The sequence below is a fragment of the Macrobrachium nipponense genome, chromosome 11 (assembly GCF_015104395.2).
Source record: "Macrobrachium nipponense isolate FS-2020 chromosome 11, ASM1510439v2, whole genome shotgun sequence".
Classification (NCBI taxonomy): Eukaryota; Metazoa; Arthropoda; class Malacostraca; order Decapoda; family Palaemonidae; genus Macrobrachium; species Macrobrachium nipponense.
In genome coordinates, this window is record NC_061087.1 from 98972597 (window position 1) to 98992596 (window position 20000).

A 20000-nucleotide genomic window follows, 5' to 3' on the forward strand; every position below is an offset into this window, starting at 1 on the left:
GCCCATGTACAATTCATGCACGTGGAATGCTTGCAAGAATAAACCTAGCATCCGAGGCGCGACTGAAAGCATAATTGAGGAAAAATGCTGGCCCCTCCCCCCTTTTTTATCGCGAGGAGGATATTGGGAACCTGGCACCCTCGGTGCCAGTGCTGGTAATGTCTACTTTTAGCCCACTCTGGTGCCACACTCAAACGTTCGTGGCACTCCTAGTTACTAGCGGAGTCCCTTGGTGTACGGATGCCCTGACTGGAGGGTATTAATTACGTGAATGCCCCTTGGGAATTACGCGGAATACAGTTTAACGAGTTATACGTCACAATTATCGAGTGGAGTGATACAGCGGGTTTTCTCTAGGCCTATGATGATACCGGCGGAAAACTACCGTTGAATGTATCGTCCCAGCTGTGTGAAAGTGGAATGTTTATTAAAAATGTAGCTGTGAATCATAACAGAATGTTTTGATAAGGGAAAAACCCTAAAAAACTCTTTATGAAACAAATAACATACGTGCCTGGTCTCTATGCTAAAAGGAGAACGAACCAGAATTTGGGATAACCGGGTGCCAAGACAATAAGCAAAAGCAGTGCCAACGATTAACCATATGACTTTCCCGCGAGGAAAATAAGAGAAATAGAAGCTTTTTCCTCCTGACGAACGCCTTGCCAAAGGCTTCGCAATTAACTGTGATATATCTAATTTTCGAGTCAGCGAAGACGATGCACTTCTCGTGGATAATCTTCCTAGGCCTACTGGCCACGCCGTCTCCGGCTGTTGACGCTGACACGATGGAGTTGCTGAGCACTGGTTACACTTACATGATCCACGGAGGGCGCTTACTGCACGACGTGGCCGGAGGCATGAGCCTAATAACGAAAATGTTCAGGGCCTTTGATTATTTCATGGATAATACGGCCCAAGAGCAAGTAAGTTGGGTTTCATTGGGAACATCTGATGATAAAGCAGTGGCTATCATCCTTTTCATTTCACGTAAGAGGAGGCTTTGTCATGGCTTAATATCTAGACACATCCATAAGACTAAGACCTCTTTTGTAACAAAACAGCCATACCATTCCGTAGTCCATCATAAAAATATATATGGAATAAAGTCAATCTACCGTGGAATGTATATCAAATGGTATACTTATTTTGCTAAGTGAATCTTAGTCTTTGCAGTACATTGATAGGAAATATTTTACAGATCAACTTTAGTGTGAAATTACCTCGAACATTCCACTGTACTCTTTAGTACAATATGAATGTTTATTTATATTTGCGTTTCTTGCACAAAATCTAGTATCTCATCTCCTGATGCAATTGCAATATTTTATTCCGCACCAGTCACATACACAGCCAAGATTATAGTCTTAATCGCACCGTAAAGGAATTAAGGATAGCAATCTCGCAAGCTACTATCTCATTAAAAAGCACAGCGTCAGTAGCCTTTGTGGCTGTAGTACCACCAAGAGATTTAGCAATCAGTTAGACTCATAACCGCCACAAGATTCCAGCCAATAGAAAAATTAAACCAACATTGACAGAGAGCATGGAACTCGCCATGCGTAGTACCAGTTACCACATCCATAGAAACAAAAATATAAACAAAACCCTTTTGACATAACTTCTGGTAAATCTCCCAGACAAGATGGTGGCTCGCTCTTTTGTCAAGAAGTTGGCACGGCGCCTTTTACAGTAGACTATCTCGGTCGCGATTGTTGCAATCCCCTGACCTGGTTCATTCCAACGATTTTAAAACAATTGAGGGTTCATCCTTGAGTATAAATCATACATATATACATTCATGTGTATGTATTTGCTCATACACAAATTCTGAGATTTAGAGGATTCTTTGTTATGAGATGAGAGTTTTGTGGCTTCCTTAGCGGTTAAGTCTCTCTCTCTCTCTCTCTCTCTCTCTCTCTCTCTCTCTCTCTCTCTCTCTCTCTCTGTCAAGTTTACAATAAGTCTTCGTTTCTTATTCTTATCCCTGTACTTCTATAAGGTAATGAGGTAAAATATTTTGTGCATAAAATGACTTCAAGATGATGTATGTTTCTTCTTTATTTGCAAATATTATTATTCATTAGCATATATATATATATAATATATATATATATATATATATATTATTTATAATAATAAGTATCATCTGTTCTTCAGAATAAACAGAAAACGCAATTGTCCTTTTTTTTCTATTCGTAAAAGTTCATATTTTGCTCAAGATCAAAATATTGAGATCAGCCATATCAAGGTAAATTACTTGTTTCTGTATAAATTGAGCTTTTTTATTAATGAAACCTTAAATATAAAAGTGTATGCTTATTCTTATATGGAAAATCTGATAATTTGTGTATATCATATATATGTATATATATATATATATATATATATATATATATATATATATCATATATATATATATATACATATATATATATATATATATATATATATATATATATATATATGCGTGTGTGTGTGTATGTTTGTATATATATATATATATATATATATATATATATATATATATATATATTATATATAACACATACACACAAGCATATATATATGTATACATATATATATATATATATATATATATATATATATATATATATATATATATATATATATACATACTAGTACTATATCAAATGACATTTCATGTATTTCCATTTGGATCGTATTTATATCAGTGTCCTGGTAGATTTATTTCAAATGATAAATTTTTTATCGTCCAGTTGATTCTTATCATTTATTGGTCCTTAAATTTACAAATCAATTATGATAACCTGGGTTTTAGGACACAACATGAAAACTTATTACGTCGTAATAAGTTATTGCCATAAAATTCTCAAGCTAAAAGTAAGCTATAAAATGCGTTCTTTTTATTTCCTAGTTTCTCTTATTTATTGATCCTTCTGTTTATCTATTTATTATCACACTCTTTTTCTTCCTCTTCTTATTCTTCTTCCTCTTCTTCTCTTTCCAGATAAATGAGGCGCTTGAAGACGCGGAAGAAGATTCTGAAGAAACCACACAGTCTTCTAGCTCTGTGCCACAAGACGTAAGAATCGTTGACTTGCGTTTATCACTTGTTGCCCACACTACAGTAAAACATGTCAGAGACATGTTTGCCACTTATTGCACATATGTCATAAACCTGTCGAATACAAGTCAACGACTTATTGATAGTCGAGAAACAGCGCTTTATGAGGTTTGATACAGCACTGGCCAAAGATTCCTTTTAAACAGAGTCGTTGACTTGTTCCCAACCTTTGCCCACACTGCAGTAAAATATGTCAAAGACATGTTTGCAACTTATCGCACACATGTCACAGACAAGTTGAATACAAGTCATCGACATATTGATAGTTAAAAAAAACGCTTTATACCGTTCTATACAGCACTGGCCAAAGATTCCTTCTCCACCTAGAGTCCTTCACCTGTTTTCAACCTGTCATAAATGAGTTGCCAACATGCTAATGACATGTTTCCTTGTAGTGTGGACGTACCCTGAGTTATGGCATGTTGGATATAATGTTTGTTGAGGTTTTAAGGTGACGTTTTCGTTTCCAGTATGGTCAAAAAGCTATAATTTTGGAATAAATTCGTAGTTAACATTTTAGTCGGAATATAAGAAAGAATTAAGCTTTCTTTGTTTTTGTTTTGTTTTTTTAATTCTTATAACTAATATTTTAATTAGTCATTACTCAGAAAAGATGCCAATAAAAGTATATGTATACACACACACACACACACACACATATATATATATATATATATATATATATATATATATATATATATATATATATATGTATATACGTATTGATGTTTGTATGTATATATAATGTAAATATATAAATATATATATCTATATGCTTAAAAAATCACAGTAGATGCACGTGACTTCATTAAATAAGCGAATACCACAGGAAAATGATAGGCAGAAATCCAAGCGCTGTCGTCTTTACTGTGGTATTCGCTTATTATATAAAATTATATAATATAGATATATATATTATATATATATATTTATATATATATATATATAATATATATATATATATATGAATAATTATCACATCTCCGTGATTCATATAAATCATTCGAGCTACAAATGTCCTTTAACATCTAATTTGCTCTACCTCGGAATTGATATATTTTCATATATGTACCGAAGGAGAATTTTTAGTTGATAATAATTTCGTCCCCTCATGGGATCGAACCACTGTCCAGTGGACGAGAACGAAATCAGGACGGACAGTGACGTGCCGATTCGGCAACGTCACTGTCCGTCCTGATTTCGTTCTCGTCCACTGGACAGTGGTTCGATCCCATGAGGGAACGAAATTATTATCAACTAAAAATTCCCCTTCGGTACATATATGAAAATATATTAATTCCAAGGAGAGCAAATTAGATATTAAAGGACATTTGTAGCTAGAATGGATATATATATATATAATATATATAAATATATATATATATATATATATATATATATATATATATATATGTAAGTATGTATTTATATTTATGTATTTATGTCATTTTTATCTGTAGACTCAGACGTCCTCCCAAGAAACAAGAACGCCTCCCACGGTAGTTCCAGATTCGTCCGCCAGAAGCCCACCTCCCGAGCCGTCCAGAAGCCCTGAAGGAGGCGGCCCCCCCAACGGGTGTGGGGTCTTAGGCCTACAAATCAAAGACCCGAGTCTCCCGGTCGCGGAACTCTCCCAGTGTTGCGCGGAACACGACGCGTGTTACTCCTCCGTCTGCAAGACCAAGAAACGACAGTGCGACAGAAAGCTCAAGGGCTGCTTTGTGAATGTCTGCGACGACCTGACCCTCGAGTGGCAGATCCAGAAGAACTGTCTGGGGGCTGCTAAGTTGCTCTACGCAGGGACGATGGCGCTGTCTTCGCAGCAGTACAAGAACGCCCAGGAAAAGCTCTCTTGTAGGTCAGTGTCAACATGAATCGTTACCTGGGGGCAGGTTTGTTTGTTTGTTTGTTGTTTTTACGTTGCATGGAACCAGTGGTTATTCAGCAACGGGACCAACGGCTTGACGTGACTTCCGAACCACGTCGAGAGTGAACTTCTATCACCAGAAATACACATCTCAGACCCCTCAGTGGAATGCCCGGGAATCGAACTCGCGGCCACCGAGGTGGCAGGCAAAGACCATACCAAACACTGAGGCGCTTGGGGATCAGGTTTGTCTTGGATGATCTATAAGGTGTCTTGGGGTTATTAAGCATTATCATGTTGTTAAGAAATTCAGTGTCGTGAAAACAAATTGTTAAAAAATCCATAATCATATATTAATATTATTAAAAAATATATTTCTATGTAAAAAAACATAGAAATATATTTTAATATTAATATGTAATTGAGGATTTTTTAACATTATCTTTTTAGTATTGATTTTATTATCTTTTTTATATGAAAAAAGTCTCGACAAAATAAGATGACCAATCGTGAAGGAAGCTACTGGGCTGCAGAGCAAAGACACCGATGAGCATTATGAGAAATAACAAAAAGATAAATAAAAAAAAACACAGATTTGAACCAATGACAAAGTAATCTGTTTAGTTTCTATTAAGTTATTTTTTATTATAAAGATGAGTACAGCCATACAGAATTTATTATATTTAATTGTTTTCTTTCATGATAGAGGTATAGACTTTCACATTTTTATATATATTCCAAGTGTTTTGATATGGTCAAAACAATAAGAATTATTGATCATTTTTCCTCAAGCATAAGTTAGTGTCCTTTTTGCTAATTCAGATAAGATTATAGCTAAAATCCTTAATTATTCATCAAAAGACCAAATAACTCTGCTTCACCCATTGTTCTCCTACTATACTAGCCCATTATTAAACCGGATTACTGGTTTTATTCTATCCCCCCCACCCCAAAAAGGAATGAAATTATCTCACTCCACACCATTTGTAAAACAAATACGAAGTTACTAATTCGTGCTTTCCCTTTCCTTCACAGAAAAGAAAGTAAAAGAAGAGGACGTCGGTGAGACTTTCTAAAAGGAACAGGAGGAAATAGAATTCGCAAACTGTCAACCCCCTGACCCTCGTCCTTGATTATAGTGACCTTAACCTCTCTTTTTGTCTTTCATTATCCCAATGAAGAGGTTTGACATCAAGAACAGAGGGAAATCGTGAATTGTAAGTCTATCTTGTTTTCTCGGTGAAAGTTATGCTGTCGCGTCATAGAAAGTTAATTTGTTGCTTATGTGCACTCTAATCAATGAGATACTTTCGTCATTGTCCTTTTAGGAGCTTTCGTAGTTTTTGTACCGTTGACTCGTCTGCTTGTGCTTGGATATAGCTTTCAGTAAAGCTTGGTATTTGTCTTCTGTGGGTAACGGGTAAAGGAATACTTCTGTATTATTGTGTGAATATTTACAACTATTTATTTTCTTGTCTTTCTGTCTACCTGTCTTTGAGCTCTGAGGCAATTCTTGTAATCCTTCCTCTAGTGACTATATATATATATATAATATATATATATATATATATATATATATATATAATATATATATATATATATATATATATATGCATACATAATATTTATATGTACATACATGTAATATATGAACAGATACATATAATATATCCATACATATATATAAAATATATATAATATATATAATATATATATATATATATATATATATATATAAAGAGAGAGAGAGAGAGAGAGAGAGAGAGAGAGAGAAAGGAGGAGGGGACCGCTTATGGCAATCTACATGGACTCCTTTTCGAGTCCCGTGGTCTAAAATCATTCCATTCGGCGTTCGACGAAGTGGTTAGCCGAATCGCAAGCAACTGACTTAGTCTTGTTAGTTACTTTAGTTACTTGGGTTGTCTCTTCTGTGTGACATTCGTTCGTCTTTAGTGTGAGAACCCACTGAGACGTCTGAGTCCTGGGTAATACCTGCAGTGAAAAAACGTATTGGTGTTTCATATTTCGTACTATTTCATATTGATCTGAAGGGATACTTCCTTCACGTACGTGAGATTCTGAAATCGACATTCCTCTTGAAGGAAACAACGTATGTTACATGCAAGCTTAGAAATACAATCATTGCCAGTATAGATGTATATAAGTAAGGAGCCTTCTTATTCCCTGTAGAATAAATCGCTGTTCATGGAGAGAACTCAAATAGATTTTGCCTTGTAGGATTGGTATCCCTGGGAACAAGCAATAAGTTTAGTACTGATTTATATTATTATTATTATTATTATTATTATTATTATTATTATAATCCAAACATGTAAATATATGTAAGGCACAAGATAAATATGCCATCAATAAGATAATAATTAGAATTAGCGAGCAATATTAGACAATATTATTTGCTCTATCACAGTCCTCCAATTCGAATGGGTGGTATTTATAGTGTGGGGTTCCGGGTTGCATCCTGCCTCCTTAGGAGTCCATCACTTTTCTTACTATGTGCGCCGTTTCTATCATTATTATTATTATTATTATTATTACTCCGAACATATGAATATATGTACGACCCAAGACAAATTTGCCATAAATATGAAAATAATTACAATTAGCAAGCAATTGTAGATAAAAATTCTCTACTTGTATAAAAAAGTAAAAAAAAAAATGATAAAAGTACGAAACAAACAGCCAGAAATCCAAGAAAATTATGGAACGTCGCTGATAACTTTACAAAGCTTTGATGGTGCTCGAGTAGGCCTATTGGCTGGAAGGTTTATAAGCGATGAACCGGTTTTTTTTTTTCTTTATTTTTTCTTTATAAAAGGAGGGACCTAATTATTATTCCTTAATGGAAGCTGGAATCCGGTTTTTTGTCCTTCATAAAAGGAGAATCCTGATTTTCTTTCCTTAATGAAAGGAGGAACTGATTATTTTTTTCCTTTTATAATGTGGAACCTGATTATTTTTCCCTAAAAATGAGGTATTTGATTGTTTTCGATAAATGAAAGGTGGGACTTGATTATTTTTTCTTATAAAAGGAGGAACCTGATTATTTTCCTTATAAGTAGAGGAACCTGATTATTTTCCTTATAGAAGGAGGTACCTGATTATTTTGTCTTAATGGAAGGATGAACCTAGTTATTTTTTCTTCATAAAAGGAGAAACCTAATTATTTTCCTTATAAATAGAGGAACGTGATTATTTTTTTCCTTATAAATGGGGGGACCTAATTATTTTCCATCAATGAAAAGGAGAAGCCTGATTATTTTCCTTATAAAAAGAGGTACCTGATTATTTTGTCTTAATGGAAGGAGAAACTCAGTTATTTTTCATTCATAAAAGGAGGAACCTGATTATTTTTCTTATAAAAGAGGAACCTGATTAGTTTTCCTTAATGAAAGGAGAACCCCGATTATATTTTCATAAAAAAGGAGGAACTTGATTATTTTCCATTAATGAAAGGATAAACCTGATTATTTTTCTTATAAAAGGAGGAGCCTGATTATTTTACTTATAAATAGAGGAACCTGATTATATTTTCCTTATAAAAGGATGAACCTGATTATGTTTCCTTATAGAAGGAGGAACCTGGTTATTTTCCCTTATAAAAGAGTAATCTAATTATTTCTCCTTATAAAAGGATGAACCTGATTATATTTCTTACAAAAGGAGGAACCTGATAATGTTTTTTTTTATAAAAGGGGAACCCGACTATGTTTTATCATAGAACCTGATTATTTTCCTTATAAAAAGAGGTACCTGATTATTTTGTCTCAATGGAAGGAGGAACCCAGTTATTTTTCCTTCATAAAAGGAGGAACCTGATTATTTTCCTTATAAAAAGAGGAACCTGATTATTTTTTCCTTATTTAAAAGGATGGACCTAATTATTTTCCATTTAAGGAGGAAACTGATATTCCTTATAAAAGGAGGAACCGAAATTTTAATAAAGAGAGGAACAGATTTTTTTAAAATAAAAGAGCAACTAGATTTTTTTATGAAAGGGAGAACTTAATTTTTCCTTAATAAAACAAAAAGAGGAACCAGATTTTCCCCTCTAAAATAGGAACCAGATTTTTCTAATGAAAAGAGGAACTAGATTTTAGACAAGGAGGTACCAGATTTTTTTAACAAAGGGGATCCAGATTTTCTTTAAAACAATGAGGAACCAGATTTCTTCTTAACAAAAGGAGGAGCCAGATTTCCCTTAATACAATGAGGAACCAGATTTTTTTAACAAAAGGAGGAACCAGATTTTCCTTAATAAATGAGGAACCAGATTGTACTTAATAAATCAGGAACCAGATTTCTTCTTAAGAAAAATCTGTATTTTTCGTAATAAAAGGAGGAACCCAATTTTTTTTCTAATGAAAGACGGAACCAGATAAAAGTAAGCCAACGAATCAATTGGAAACAACACGAATGAAGGAGCAGATCAGATAATCAACGATAGAATGAAAGGAATAAAAGATTATTAACAAACATAATAATAAGGATCGTGAGAGAGAGAGAGAGAGAGAGAGAGAGAGAGAGAGAGAAATAAGGGCAAAATTAAACAAATAAACGAGAATCTCAACTACTTACACACGATTACGTAAGTTAACAAAAGGAAGTGATAAAAACTACGAGAGAGAGAGAAATGACGCAAAATTAAAAAAGAATAAATAAACGAGAATCACAACTACTTACACAAGAAAACGTAAGTGAACAAAAAGAAGTAATAAGAACTACGAGAGAGAGAGAGAGAGAGAGAGAGAGAGAGAGAGAGAGAGAGAGAGAGAGATGCAAGATTAAAAAGTTAAACACTCCAACTTCCCAAAGAATACATAAATGAATAAATAAAGTAATAAGTAAAACAAGAGAGAGAGAGAGAGAGAGAGAGAGAGAGAGAGAGAGAGAGAGAGAGAGAGAGAATGCAAGATTAAACAATCAAAAACAGCAACTTTCCAAAGAATTAAAGAATACATAAATGAATAAGCAAAGTAATAAGTAAAACAAGAGAGAGAGAGAGAGAGAGAGAGAGAGAGAGAGAGAGAGAGAGAGAGAGAGATGACAAATTTAAACAAATGAAAATAACAATATATTTCACCGTAGAATATATGAATGAATAAACGGATTGATAAGAACCCCAAGTGAGAGAGAGAGAGAGAGAGAGAGAGAGAGAGAACGCTTGCGTGAGTTAGAGACACCATCTCCTTGGTTACTCGGGAGGGAAAAGTTGTTCCTGATCGCGCAGAAAGTGCTGGACGCCCCAGCAAGATCTTCTCGTCTCCTTCAGGTTTCAAACACCCCCTACCCACCCCCCGCTACTTCACTCTCTCCTCACGTAAGTGAACGCCTCACGTAAGTGAACGCCCCTCGCAAGAACTGACGTAGGCGTCACAATGAAGAGCGAGGGAGAACGTGTCGGATTTACGTACGTTCAGTAGAAGCGACTTGAACGGGAACCTGCTATGGAGGTAATACGTTCCACAGGTGACGAGAGGCAACATGTCGCATTCCGTTGCCATGGTTACCAAGTTGTTGTTGTTTATTGTATACACATCCGTATGTGACATTTTGGTAGATGAGAATTGATTCCTTTGTTATTATTATTATTATTATTATTATTATTAAAGATCGTGGAATTAAATTTCGTAGAAATTAGGGCGAAGCTAATCTATGATTTTTTTATGCTGGTATCGTTTATAATATCTGCAAGATAATTTAATGATGTTACTCCTTTGTATTTTTGTCAGTATTCGTCCTTTTTTATCATTTAAAAATTCTATATTAGCATTATTATTAATATTATTTATGATATTAAAACGATCGTGGATGGAATTAAAATTTTGTAGAAATTAGGGCGAAGCTAATTTATGATTTTTTTATGCTGGCATCGTTTATAATATCCGTAAGATAATTTAATGACGTTACTCCTTTGTATTTGTGTCAGTATTCGTCCTTTTTTATCATTTAACAGTTCTGTTAATTAGAGTGAAACTAATTTTTCATTTTGTCATTTAGATATAGTCTGTTCATTAGAGTGAACCTAGTTTCTCATTTTGTCATTTAAATCTTCGGTAAATTAGGAGAAATCTAATTTTTCATTTTTTTATTTAAATTTTCTGTTAATTAGAATAAATCTAATTTTCTATTTTATAATTTATTAGAGTGAAGCTAATTTTCCATTTTGTCATCTAAATCTTCTGTTAATTAGAATGAAGCTAATTTTCCATTTTGTCATTAAATCTTTTGTTAATTAGAATGAAGCTGATTTTCTATTTTGTCATTTAAATCTTCTGTTAATTAGAATGAAGCCGATTTTCCATTTTGTCATTTAAATCTTCTGTTAATTAGAGTGAAGCTAATTTTCCATTTTGTCATTTAAATCTTCTGTTAAATAGAGTGAAGCTGACTTTTCCATTTTGTCATTTAAATCTTCTGTTAATTAGAGTGAAGCTAATTTTCCATTTTTTCATTTAAATCTTCTGTTAATAAGAATGAAACTGATTTTGCATTTTGTCATTTAAATCTTCTGTTAATTAAAATGAAGCTAATGTTCCATTTTGTCATTTAAATCTTCTGTTAATTAGAACAAAGCTAGTTTCCCTTTTTGTCATTTAAATTTTCAGTTAATTAGAATGAAGCTGACTTTCCATTTTGTCATTTAAATCTTCTGTTAATGAGAATGAAGCTAATTTTCCATTTTGTCATTTAAATCTTCTGTTAATTAGAGTGAAGCTGATTTTCCATTTTGTCATTTAAATCTTCTGTTAATGAGAATGAAGCTAATTTTCCATTTTGTCATTTAAATCTTCTGTTAATTAGAGTGAAGCTGATTTTCCATTTTTTCATTTAAATCTTCTGTTAATTAGAATGAAGCTGATTTTCCATTTTGTCATTTAAATCTTCTGTTAATTAGAGTGAAGATAATTTTCCATTCTGTTATTTAAATCTTCTGTTAAATAGAGTGAAGCTAATTTTCCATTCTGTCATTTAAATCTTCTGTTAATTAGAGTGACGCTAATTTTCCATTTTGTCATTTAAATCTTCTGTTAATTAGAGTGAAGCTAATTTTCCATTTTTTCATTTAAATCTTCTGTTAATTAGAATGAAGCCGATTTCCCATTTTGTCATTAAATCTTTCTGTTTTAATTAGGTTAATTAGAATGAAGCTAAAATTTTTCCATTTTTGTCATTTAAATCTTCTATTAATTAGAATGAAGCTAATTTCCCATTTTGTCATTTAAATCTTCTGTTAATTAGAGTGAAGCTAATTTTCCATTTTTTTCATTTAAATCTTCTGTTAATTAGATGAAGCCGATTTTTCCATATTTTGTCATTTAAATCTTCTGTTAATTAGAATGAAGCTAATCTTCCATTTTGTCATTTAAATCTTCTGTTAATTAGGTTAATTAGAATGAAGCTAATTTTCCATTTTGTCATTTAAATCTTCTATTAATTAGAATGAAGCTAATTTTCCATTTTGTCCATTAAATCTTCTGTTAATTAGAGTGAAGCTGATTTTCCATTTTGTCATTTAAATCTTCTGTTAATTAGAGTGAAAGCTGAATTTTCCATTTTGTCATTTAAATCTTATATTAATTAGAATTTTAGAGCTAATTTTCCATTTGTCACTTTAAATCTTCTGTTAATTAGAATGAAGCTAATTTTCCATTTTGTCATTTAAATCTTCTGTTAATTAGAATGAGGCTAATTTTCCATTTTGTCATTTAAATCTTCTGTTAATGAGAATGAAGCCGATTTTCCATTTTGTCATTTAAATCTTCTGTTAATTAGAGTGAAGCTAATTTTCCATTTTGTCATTTAAATCTTCTGTTAATTAGAATGAAGCTAATTTTCCATTTTGTCATTTAAATCTTCTGTTAATTAGAATGAAGCTAATTTTCCATTTTGTCATTTAAATCTTCTATTAAATTAGAGTGAAGCTAATTTTCCATTTTGTCATTAAATCTTCTGTTAATTAGAGTGAAGCTGATTTTCCATTTTGTCATTAAATCTTCTGTTAATTAGAGTGAAGCTGATTTTCCATTTTGTCATTTAAATCTTCTGTTTATTAGAATAAAGATAATTTTCCATTTTGTCATTTAAATTTTCTGTTAATTAGAATGAAGCTAATTTTCCATTTTGTCATTTAAATCTTCTATTAATTAGAGTGAAGCTAATTTTCCATTTTGTCATTTAAATCTTCTGTTAATTAGAATGAAGCTAATTTTCCATTTTGTCATTAAATCTTCTGTTAATTAGAATAAAGCTAATTTTCCATTTTGTCATTTAAATCTTCTGTTAATTAGAGTGAATCTAATTTTCCATTTTGTCATTTAAATCTTCTGTTAATGAGAAATAAGCTAATTTTCCATTTTGTTATTTAAATCTTCTATTAATTAGAATTAAGATAATTTTCCATTTTGTCATTTAAGTCTTCTAATAGAGTGAAGCTGATTTTCCATTTTGTCATTTAAATCTTCTGTTAATTGGAATGAAGCAAATTTTCATTTGTCATTGAAATCTCTGTTAATCTAGAAATGAAGCTATTTTCCATTTTGTATTGAAATCTTCTTTTAATTTAGACGTGAGCTATTTTCCATTTTGTCACTTAAATCTTACTGTTACTTGAGTGAAGCTAATTTTCCATTTTGTCATTGAAATCTTCTGTTAATTAGAATGAAACTAATTTCCCATTTTGTCATTTAAATCTTCTGTTAACTAGAATGAAGCAAATTTTCCATTTTGTCATTTAAATCTTCTGTTAAATAGAGTGAAGCTAATTCTACATTTTGGCATTTAAATATTCTGTTAATTAGAGTGATGTTGGTTTTCCATTTTGTTCATTAGATATTCTGTTAATTGGAGAAAATGTAATTCTCCATTTTGTCATTTAAATCTTTTGTCAATTAGAGTAAATCTAATTTTCCATTTTGTCATTTAAATTTATTCTGTTAATTACAGTGAAACTAATTTTTCATGTTATTTAATCTTCTGTTAATCACAGTAAAGCTAATCGCCCATTTTGTAATTTAAATATTCTGTCAATTAACGTGAAACTGATTTTTTATTTGTCATTAAATCTATTAATTATAGTAAACCTAATATTCCAATTTGTCGTTTCAATCATCTGTCGATTAGAATGAAGTTGGTTTTCCATTTTGTCAGTTAGATCTTCAGTTAATTAGACTGAAACTAATTTTAGATTCCTGTGATCTAAATTACTTGCTGAATTATTATAAGGCGAAACTAATCTTAAATTTTGGTATTCACAATGTATACTCAAAAGCAATTATGATGAAATATTTACCCAATATTATTTTACCAATAATTCATCAAGCATTCCATTTTATAATGCTCATCGTAGAAGTAAGTTAATCAACAAGTCAGTTATTTTATTATGAATTTTTTTTCTATTGATGCTATTAATTGTAGTTCTGTTTTCTGTTTCCTTTATAAAGAAACGTAGATGTTTATATTGATGAATATATAGGAAATGAACAACTTGCAAATTCAGATTTTTTATCAGTCATTGATCTTTTGTGTTTTATTTTATTTAGAAAAATTGAAGGTATTTTTCTAGTAAGAATTCGTAAATATGCATTTACTTTTTCTTTACACTAAATTAGTGGAAATTCATGTATTAATATAGGGATTTTACTAGCCTAAAGAAAAATTAGCATTGTGTTTAGCGTACCAGATTCCAATATAATGTGAATCTCTCTCTCTCTCTCAACGTAGTCTCAAAATTGACACATTTTAATATTTACACTACTTATGAATTTCGAACATGAACATCATTTCTATTATAAAATCCCGTTGTCTTCAAAACGGCAGAGAGAGAGAGAGAGAGAGAGAGAGAGAGAGAGAGGTAGCCACTTGTCTCTATCCTTCTAACTCATCTCAACCCTCCCACCCCTTCCCCCGACCCCCACCCACCTACCCAGCCCGTCACTACCCCTGTGGGGTATTTTCATTGTTATCAGGTGGTTCGCCATTTTGGCCCAATCTTCCTGCAATATTGAAAGTCTTATCACCTGTTCCCGTTAATTACACTCCTTTATCAATTTAGTATGTTTTTCTCTTTACTTTTTTTTATCTTCTCCCCCGCTCACCCACCCTGCTCCTGTTTTTTTTTTTAGAAATATCGAAATTCTTATCACCTGTTTCCGTTAGTGCCACTCCTTTATTGATACTGCACTTATTCTCATTTTTTTTTTTTTTTTTTTTTTGAAAACTGAAATGGGGTGAATGAGAAGTTCAAATCCCCAAAACGTTGACTATTTTGAACCACTTTCTGTTTGGGGTCTACAATATCACATGGTCCCGGTCCAAGACTTCGGTGCCCCTTATTTCGCTAGATTGATTCGCCCGTTTGTGCTTCCACTTGCTCATTTTTTTTACGTTACTTAAAATTCTATCATTTTTTAAAAATTCGTCTTCAGTCTTAATTCAAAATACTACATGGGTGACAAAAATACTATGTCTTTTAAATGCTGCTTAAAATATCGTTCAGTACAAATAGACATTGCAATTATCTTGTCAGTAAATCCTAACATTGAATCTGCTTTGGTGATCATTTCGTCAATAAAGTCAATGAGAGATGTATTTCCTATTTTCTGTTTGCAGTGGTCTGCTAAACATCAAGAACTGAACTTCTAAGAGCAACAAAAAGATGGAGGACTCGGACACCAACTCTCCAAACAACTCGTGGCAAGCAGGCATGGGAACAGGAGAGCAGGTCTTCCTAAGCCTAGTTGGTACTGTGATGGCCGTGGTTGGAGGTCTAGGCAACGGCGTCGTTGTAGCCCTGGTCTGCTGCTCCCCGGCCATGAGATCGGCCATCAACCTCCTCCTAGCAACGCTGGCCCTCACTGACACGATGGTCATGCTTCTGATGCTGCCTCTAGACGTAGTCACACTCATAGGCCGAGAGTGGCTGCTTCCCGTGTCGCTGTGCTACGCCCACGAATTCTTGCTCGCCGTGACGCACCTACAGGGCGTGGTCATCTTAACCATCATCTGCATTGATCGTTACGTCATTATTGTGCATCGACAAGACCGCCTGACGCCTTCCACGGCCTGCTGGGTCATAGCTGGGTCGTGGGTGCTCAGTGCTTGTTTGGCATTGCCGCCAATGGTGGGTCTAGGCTCACACGTCGTTCCTCCTTTGCCCGTGGGTGTGACTCACTGCATCTGGAAGCCGTCGACACCCCCGTCTCCCGGCAATCTGTTTTATGGCTGTACTATGTTCATATTCGTGTACTTGCTCCCTATATTCATCATAGGTGCCTGTTTCGCCAGTATTCTCAGGAAGTTCCAGAAGGCGTCGGCGAAGGTGCATAACAACAAGGGAGACGCGACGCTGGACTACAACGGGATAGTGGAGTGTCCCCAAGAGAAGCACAACGACAACAACGAGGCCAAGTCCTCTTCATCCCGCCGAACGCTCGTCCCTCTGGACCTCCGCTACAAAACCCAGACTTTCACCACCATCTCGATGCTGTTCCTGGTGTTCGTGGCTTTTCGCTCTCCCTTGCACCTGGCCCAGCTGGTGAGTTTGTTCACCGAAGAGAATACGAGTTATCACAAGGCCTATGTCTGGCTGCTGTGGTGGGCTTACTTGCAACCGGCTGTAAATCCTGTCATATACACGATTCGGATCAAGACCATAAGAGAAGAACTGTTTGAATACTTCCCTTGCTTACTCCACGTAGTTTCGGGGCCAGCAAGTCGTGGCTACAGTCGTTCAGATCTAAAGGCAATCTACATGATACATGAACCACGATCGGGTGCGTCAAATTAATTCAGTTGTGACTGCTACTTTGCTCAGTAAGTGACTGCAGACATTAAGAGCTTATGTTTACTTATGTAGTTGAATGTCTCCACAGGCAAGCAAACCCTTTTGCGACTGTCACTCATAGGCCCAGTCGAAATATGGCTTGATAAATAATACTGAGCTGTGTTCAGAGTAATCCGTGCAATGTTTCTTTGTGTTTAAGGAGGTCACTCTTATAAGATATCAGAAAGGAAAGGGAAATATTACCTCTTGAAACAATACTTTTGGTAAACTGGACGTATAAATTATTACAGAGTAACCAAATGAAAGTTAGACATTATTTCCTTTGGAAGGATAAATATTAGAAAGAAACAACCAGTAACTTACTGTGCTACATAAAAAAAAGTGGTTGTGTGAAACTTTTACATTGGACGTAGCAATATAAATCTTGCTGAAATTTACTTTTTAGAAAAACTAACGATACAGTGTTGAAATGTGTGCCTCAAAGGTTTTTCAGATACTGACATAAATGACAGACCTGACACAGAGTAATACTGCGAGAGACTGAAAGTTACGAATGTCAGCTAACACTTCTTTTGGAGGAGAACTTTATTCCAGGGGAATTTGTGAATTCTCCAGTTTAACCATGTGGCATGAAACTATTTCCATTATAGCTTGATGTAAGGGTGCAGTCCTGGAGAATTAGAAAACTGTTGGTCTGTGAGTGGTGAAACTGATCTGAAGTGAACCAGCTGGACTGGTTCACATTAAAAGAATGTTCTTGTTATATTGATTATTATCATGATGATGAAATTTAGAGAAAACTTTTTGTGTAAAAGTGCTGATCTTTATTGTATTATTCCAATACACAATAATTGTTTGTTTTCACCCTAGGCTACTATATGGGCCCTCAAATGTACTTTCTACCTATATTTCATGAACAATGCAATTTCAAGCTGATACTACAGCATTTTTTTAAGTAATGTTATAATCATTGTTGTTATAAATACTCTGGTATTAAATTACATTTAATTTATTACAAAAAATATGACAGATAAATTAGAAACTGTCCACAAAGTTAGTAAAAAGATTCGTTCCAGTTAATAAGCTTTTTATGTAAATCATTTTCATCAAAGTTAGGTCTAATAATATCCAAAGAGAAAAGTCTGGAAATTTAGAACTTAATTCAATAGAGTGAAACTGATTGAAAGATAAATAGTGAACCTGTTTTGGTTTACAGTAACTTTGTTTCCCTGCAAAACACACACACACACACACACACACACACACACACACACACACACACACACACACATATATATATATATATATAATATATATATATATATATATATATATATATATATTTCCATGTTTTATGACTTTTATTTTGTGTGTACATTGCTTTACTTGCTTATTTATAAATCTCTATTTTGTTTTGACCAAGATTCTCTCATTCCACTGAAGATATGTAAAACAAAGCAGGTGGAATCTTACTATGATTTTTGTGTCTGACTTTCTTTGTTGATATTTGTATCTTTGTTTTGTTCATGAACTATCCAATTTCTGTTATGTTTATTTTTGAATTTGTACGCCTGAAATGATAAATAGATATAGGCTATTTGTTTCACATTCAAGCAAAGATATTGTTAGCGATTAACATTAAATATTTTGAGTAAGACAACTACTATATCATGTTTAGTGATACCTAATTTGTAATTTACCTTTTCCATATTTATGTAGAATTTTCTCTTTTATATCAAGATCATGAAAGATTTATCTACGGTGCGTGTACACTGAAAAATAAATCTCATAAAATTTAGTGTTTTTGTGTGCTTCACTGTCTATTTTCGTAGCTTTTAAAAACCCATTTTTTCTATCTATCTATCTATCTATTAACTTAGTAGAGTGGAGATTATGTCCTTATCTCCAAACAGTACCCTCTTCTTATTAAACTGTCCACTACTGCCAATTCTCATACAGTCTTCTCTCCTCAAGGTAATGTGTAGAATAGCCTATCTTATTTACAAATAAATTCAAATTTCCCTTCCATCTATTCTTTGTTAGTCTTTCCTTCTTGTTTCTGACATGAAGGAGGTTTATTTTGCTTCTATTTCATCCTTAGACTACTTCACTGCAGCTGATTCTGTCAGTCAATTTACCCTCTTACTAGCAATAGGCTTATTCCTTCCTTTAACAGCTTTCTGCAGAGGCTAGAGTGTTGAAGTCTACGCATACTGAGAGCTTCGTGGTTTCTCGGTTTTTTGACTGAGCTTAATTTTCTTTTTTCTTTTTTTCTTTTTTTTATTTATTTTTATTATTATTATTATTATTTTTGGCGATTTCAAGCTGAGCACATTTCAGTTTACCTCCGTGTCATCTGAAAGCGATGTTTGAATGACCCACAGCGGTATCCTGAATCAGATTCCATATTGCAGTGTCACTGTTCAAAATCCTCTCTTCTTGCTAAGGTTGATATTATCCTTTTTATCTACATAAAACATCGGTAGTGTTTTTTGCTTTTACAGAACTCGTGCTCTGTAGCTTTTGATGGCTAAGCCTATTTTTATGTTCATTATAATACTGTTATTTCTACCTACCAACATTCAGGAGGGGAAGTACTTGCTCCTACCCACTTCCCTCCCCCAAACCCCACCTCCACCCTCAACCATCCAACTCTGCCACAGCTACTCTTACGAAGGGGCCATAGCAATATCATTTTAACTTAGTCTATCCAGTAATTTGAAAGAAAACATAATCGTCTAAGAAAATTTGTTGGAATTCATGGTAAACTATTGAATATTTTGAAGCATAATTCTGCTTCAGATTTTATGAACTTAAAAACAGAAATAATAAAACTTAAAATCGATTAATTTCATGGACGCCCGCACATAGGGTCAAAAGGGGGCACTTGCCCCCCCCTTAAAATCCTGGACAAAAATTAAATGTATTACCTTTAACTACATCATTTTGTTTTCCTTCCATTTTACATTATATTCTTTCCGTTTAAGTAATTTAAAGGTATTGCATGATATTTGTATACAGTATATAACTGCATTGTTCTTTACATAAATATTTGAATTCCGTTAAAACAGTACATGGGACAATAAAAAAAAAATCAGTGTAACGTTTTTTTTCTTTCTTTCTTTCTTTATCGCATCTCCCTTCACTTAAATTATTGGCATCGCAATTCCACTGCATATAATTATATATATATATATATATATATATATATATATATATAT

The 20000-nt window shown here is 33.4% G+C and overlaps 2 protein-coding genes across 2 annotated transcripts in view; both read left to right on the forward strand.

Annotated features, from left to right (window-relative positions):
• The window catches only part of LOC135207861 (uncharacterized), a 6204-nt gene extending 75 nt beyond the window's left edge, over positions 1 to 6129 (forward strand). Inside the window, exons 1-4 of the mRNA XM_064239736.1 lie at positions 1 to 926; positions 2993 to 3067; positions 4570 to 4967; positions 6012 to 6129. The exon at positions 1 to 926 is cut by the window's left edge and continues 75 nt beyond it. Coding sequence (XP_064095806.1) covers positions 720 to 926; positions 2993 to 3067; positions 4570 to 4967; positions 6012 to 6042 — 711 coding nt within the window. The 5' untranslated portion in view covers positions 1 to 719 and the 3' untranslated portion in view covers positions 6043 to 6129. The remainder of the gene's footprint in view (positions 927 to 2992; positions 3068 to 4569; positions 4968 to 6011) is intronic.
• LOC135207853 (probable G-protein coupled receptor 45) lies at positions 6053 to 18067 on the forward strand. The gene is made up of 2 exons (XM_064239723.1): positions 6053 to 6193; positions 15606 to 18067. Exon 2 carries the CDS (start codon positions 15652 to 15654, stop codon positions 16780 to 16782), a length of 1131 nt encoding a protein of 376 aa, XP_064095793.1. The 5' UTR covers positions 6053 to 6193; positions 15606 to 15651; the 3' UTR covers positions 16783 to 18067.
• The last annotated feature ends 1933 nt before the right edge of the window (positions 18068 to 20000 follow it).

Coding starts and splice junctions, on each gene's coding strand:
- LOC135207853 (XM_064239723.1), top strand. CDS start 15,652: ATGGAGGACTCGGACACCAACTCTCCAAACAACTCGTGGCAAGCAGGC.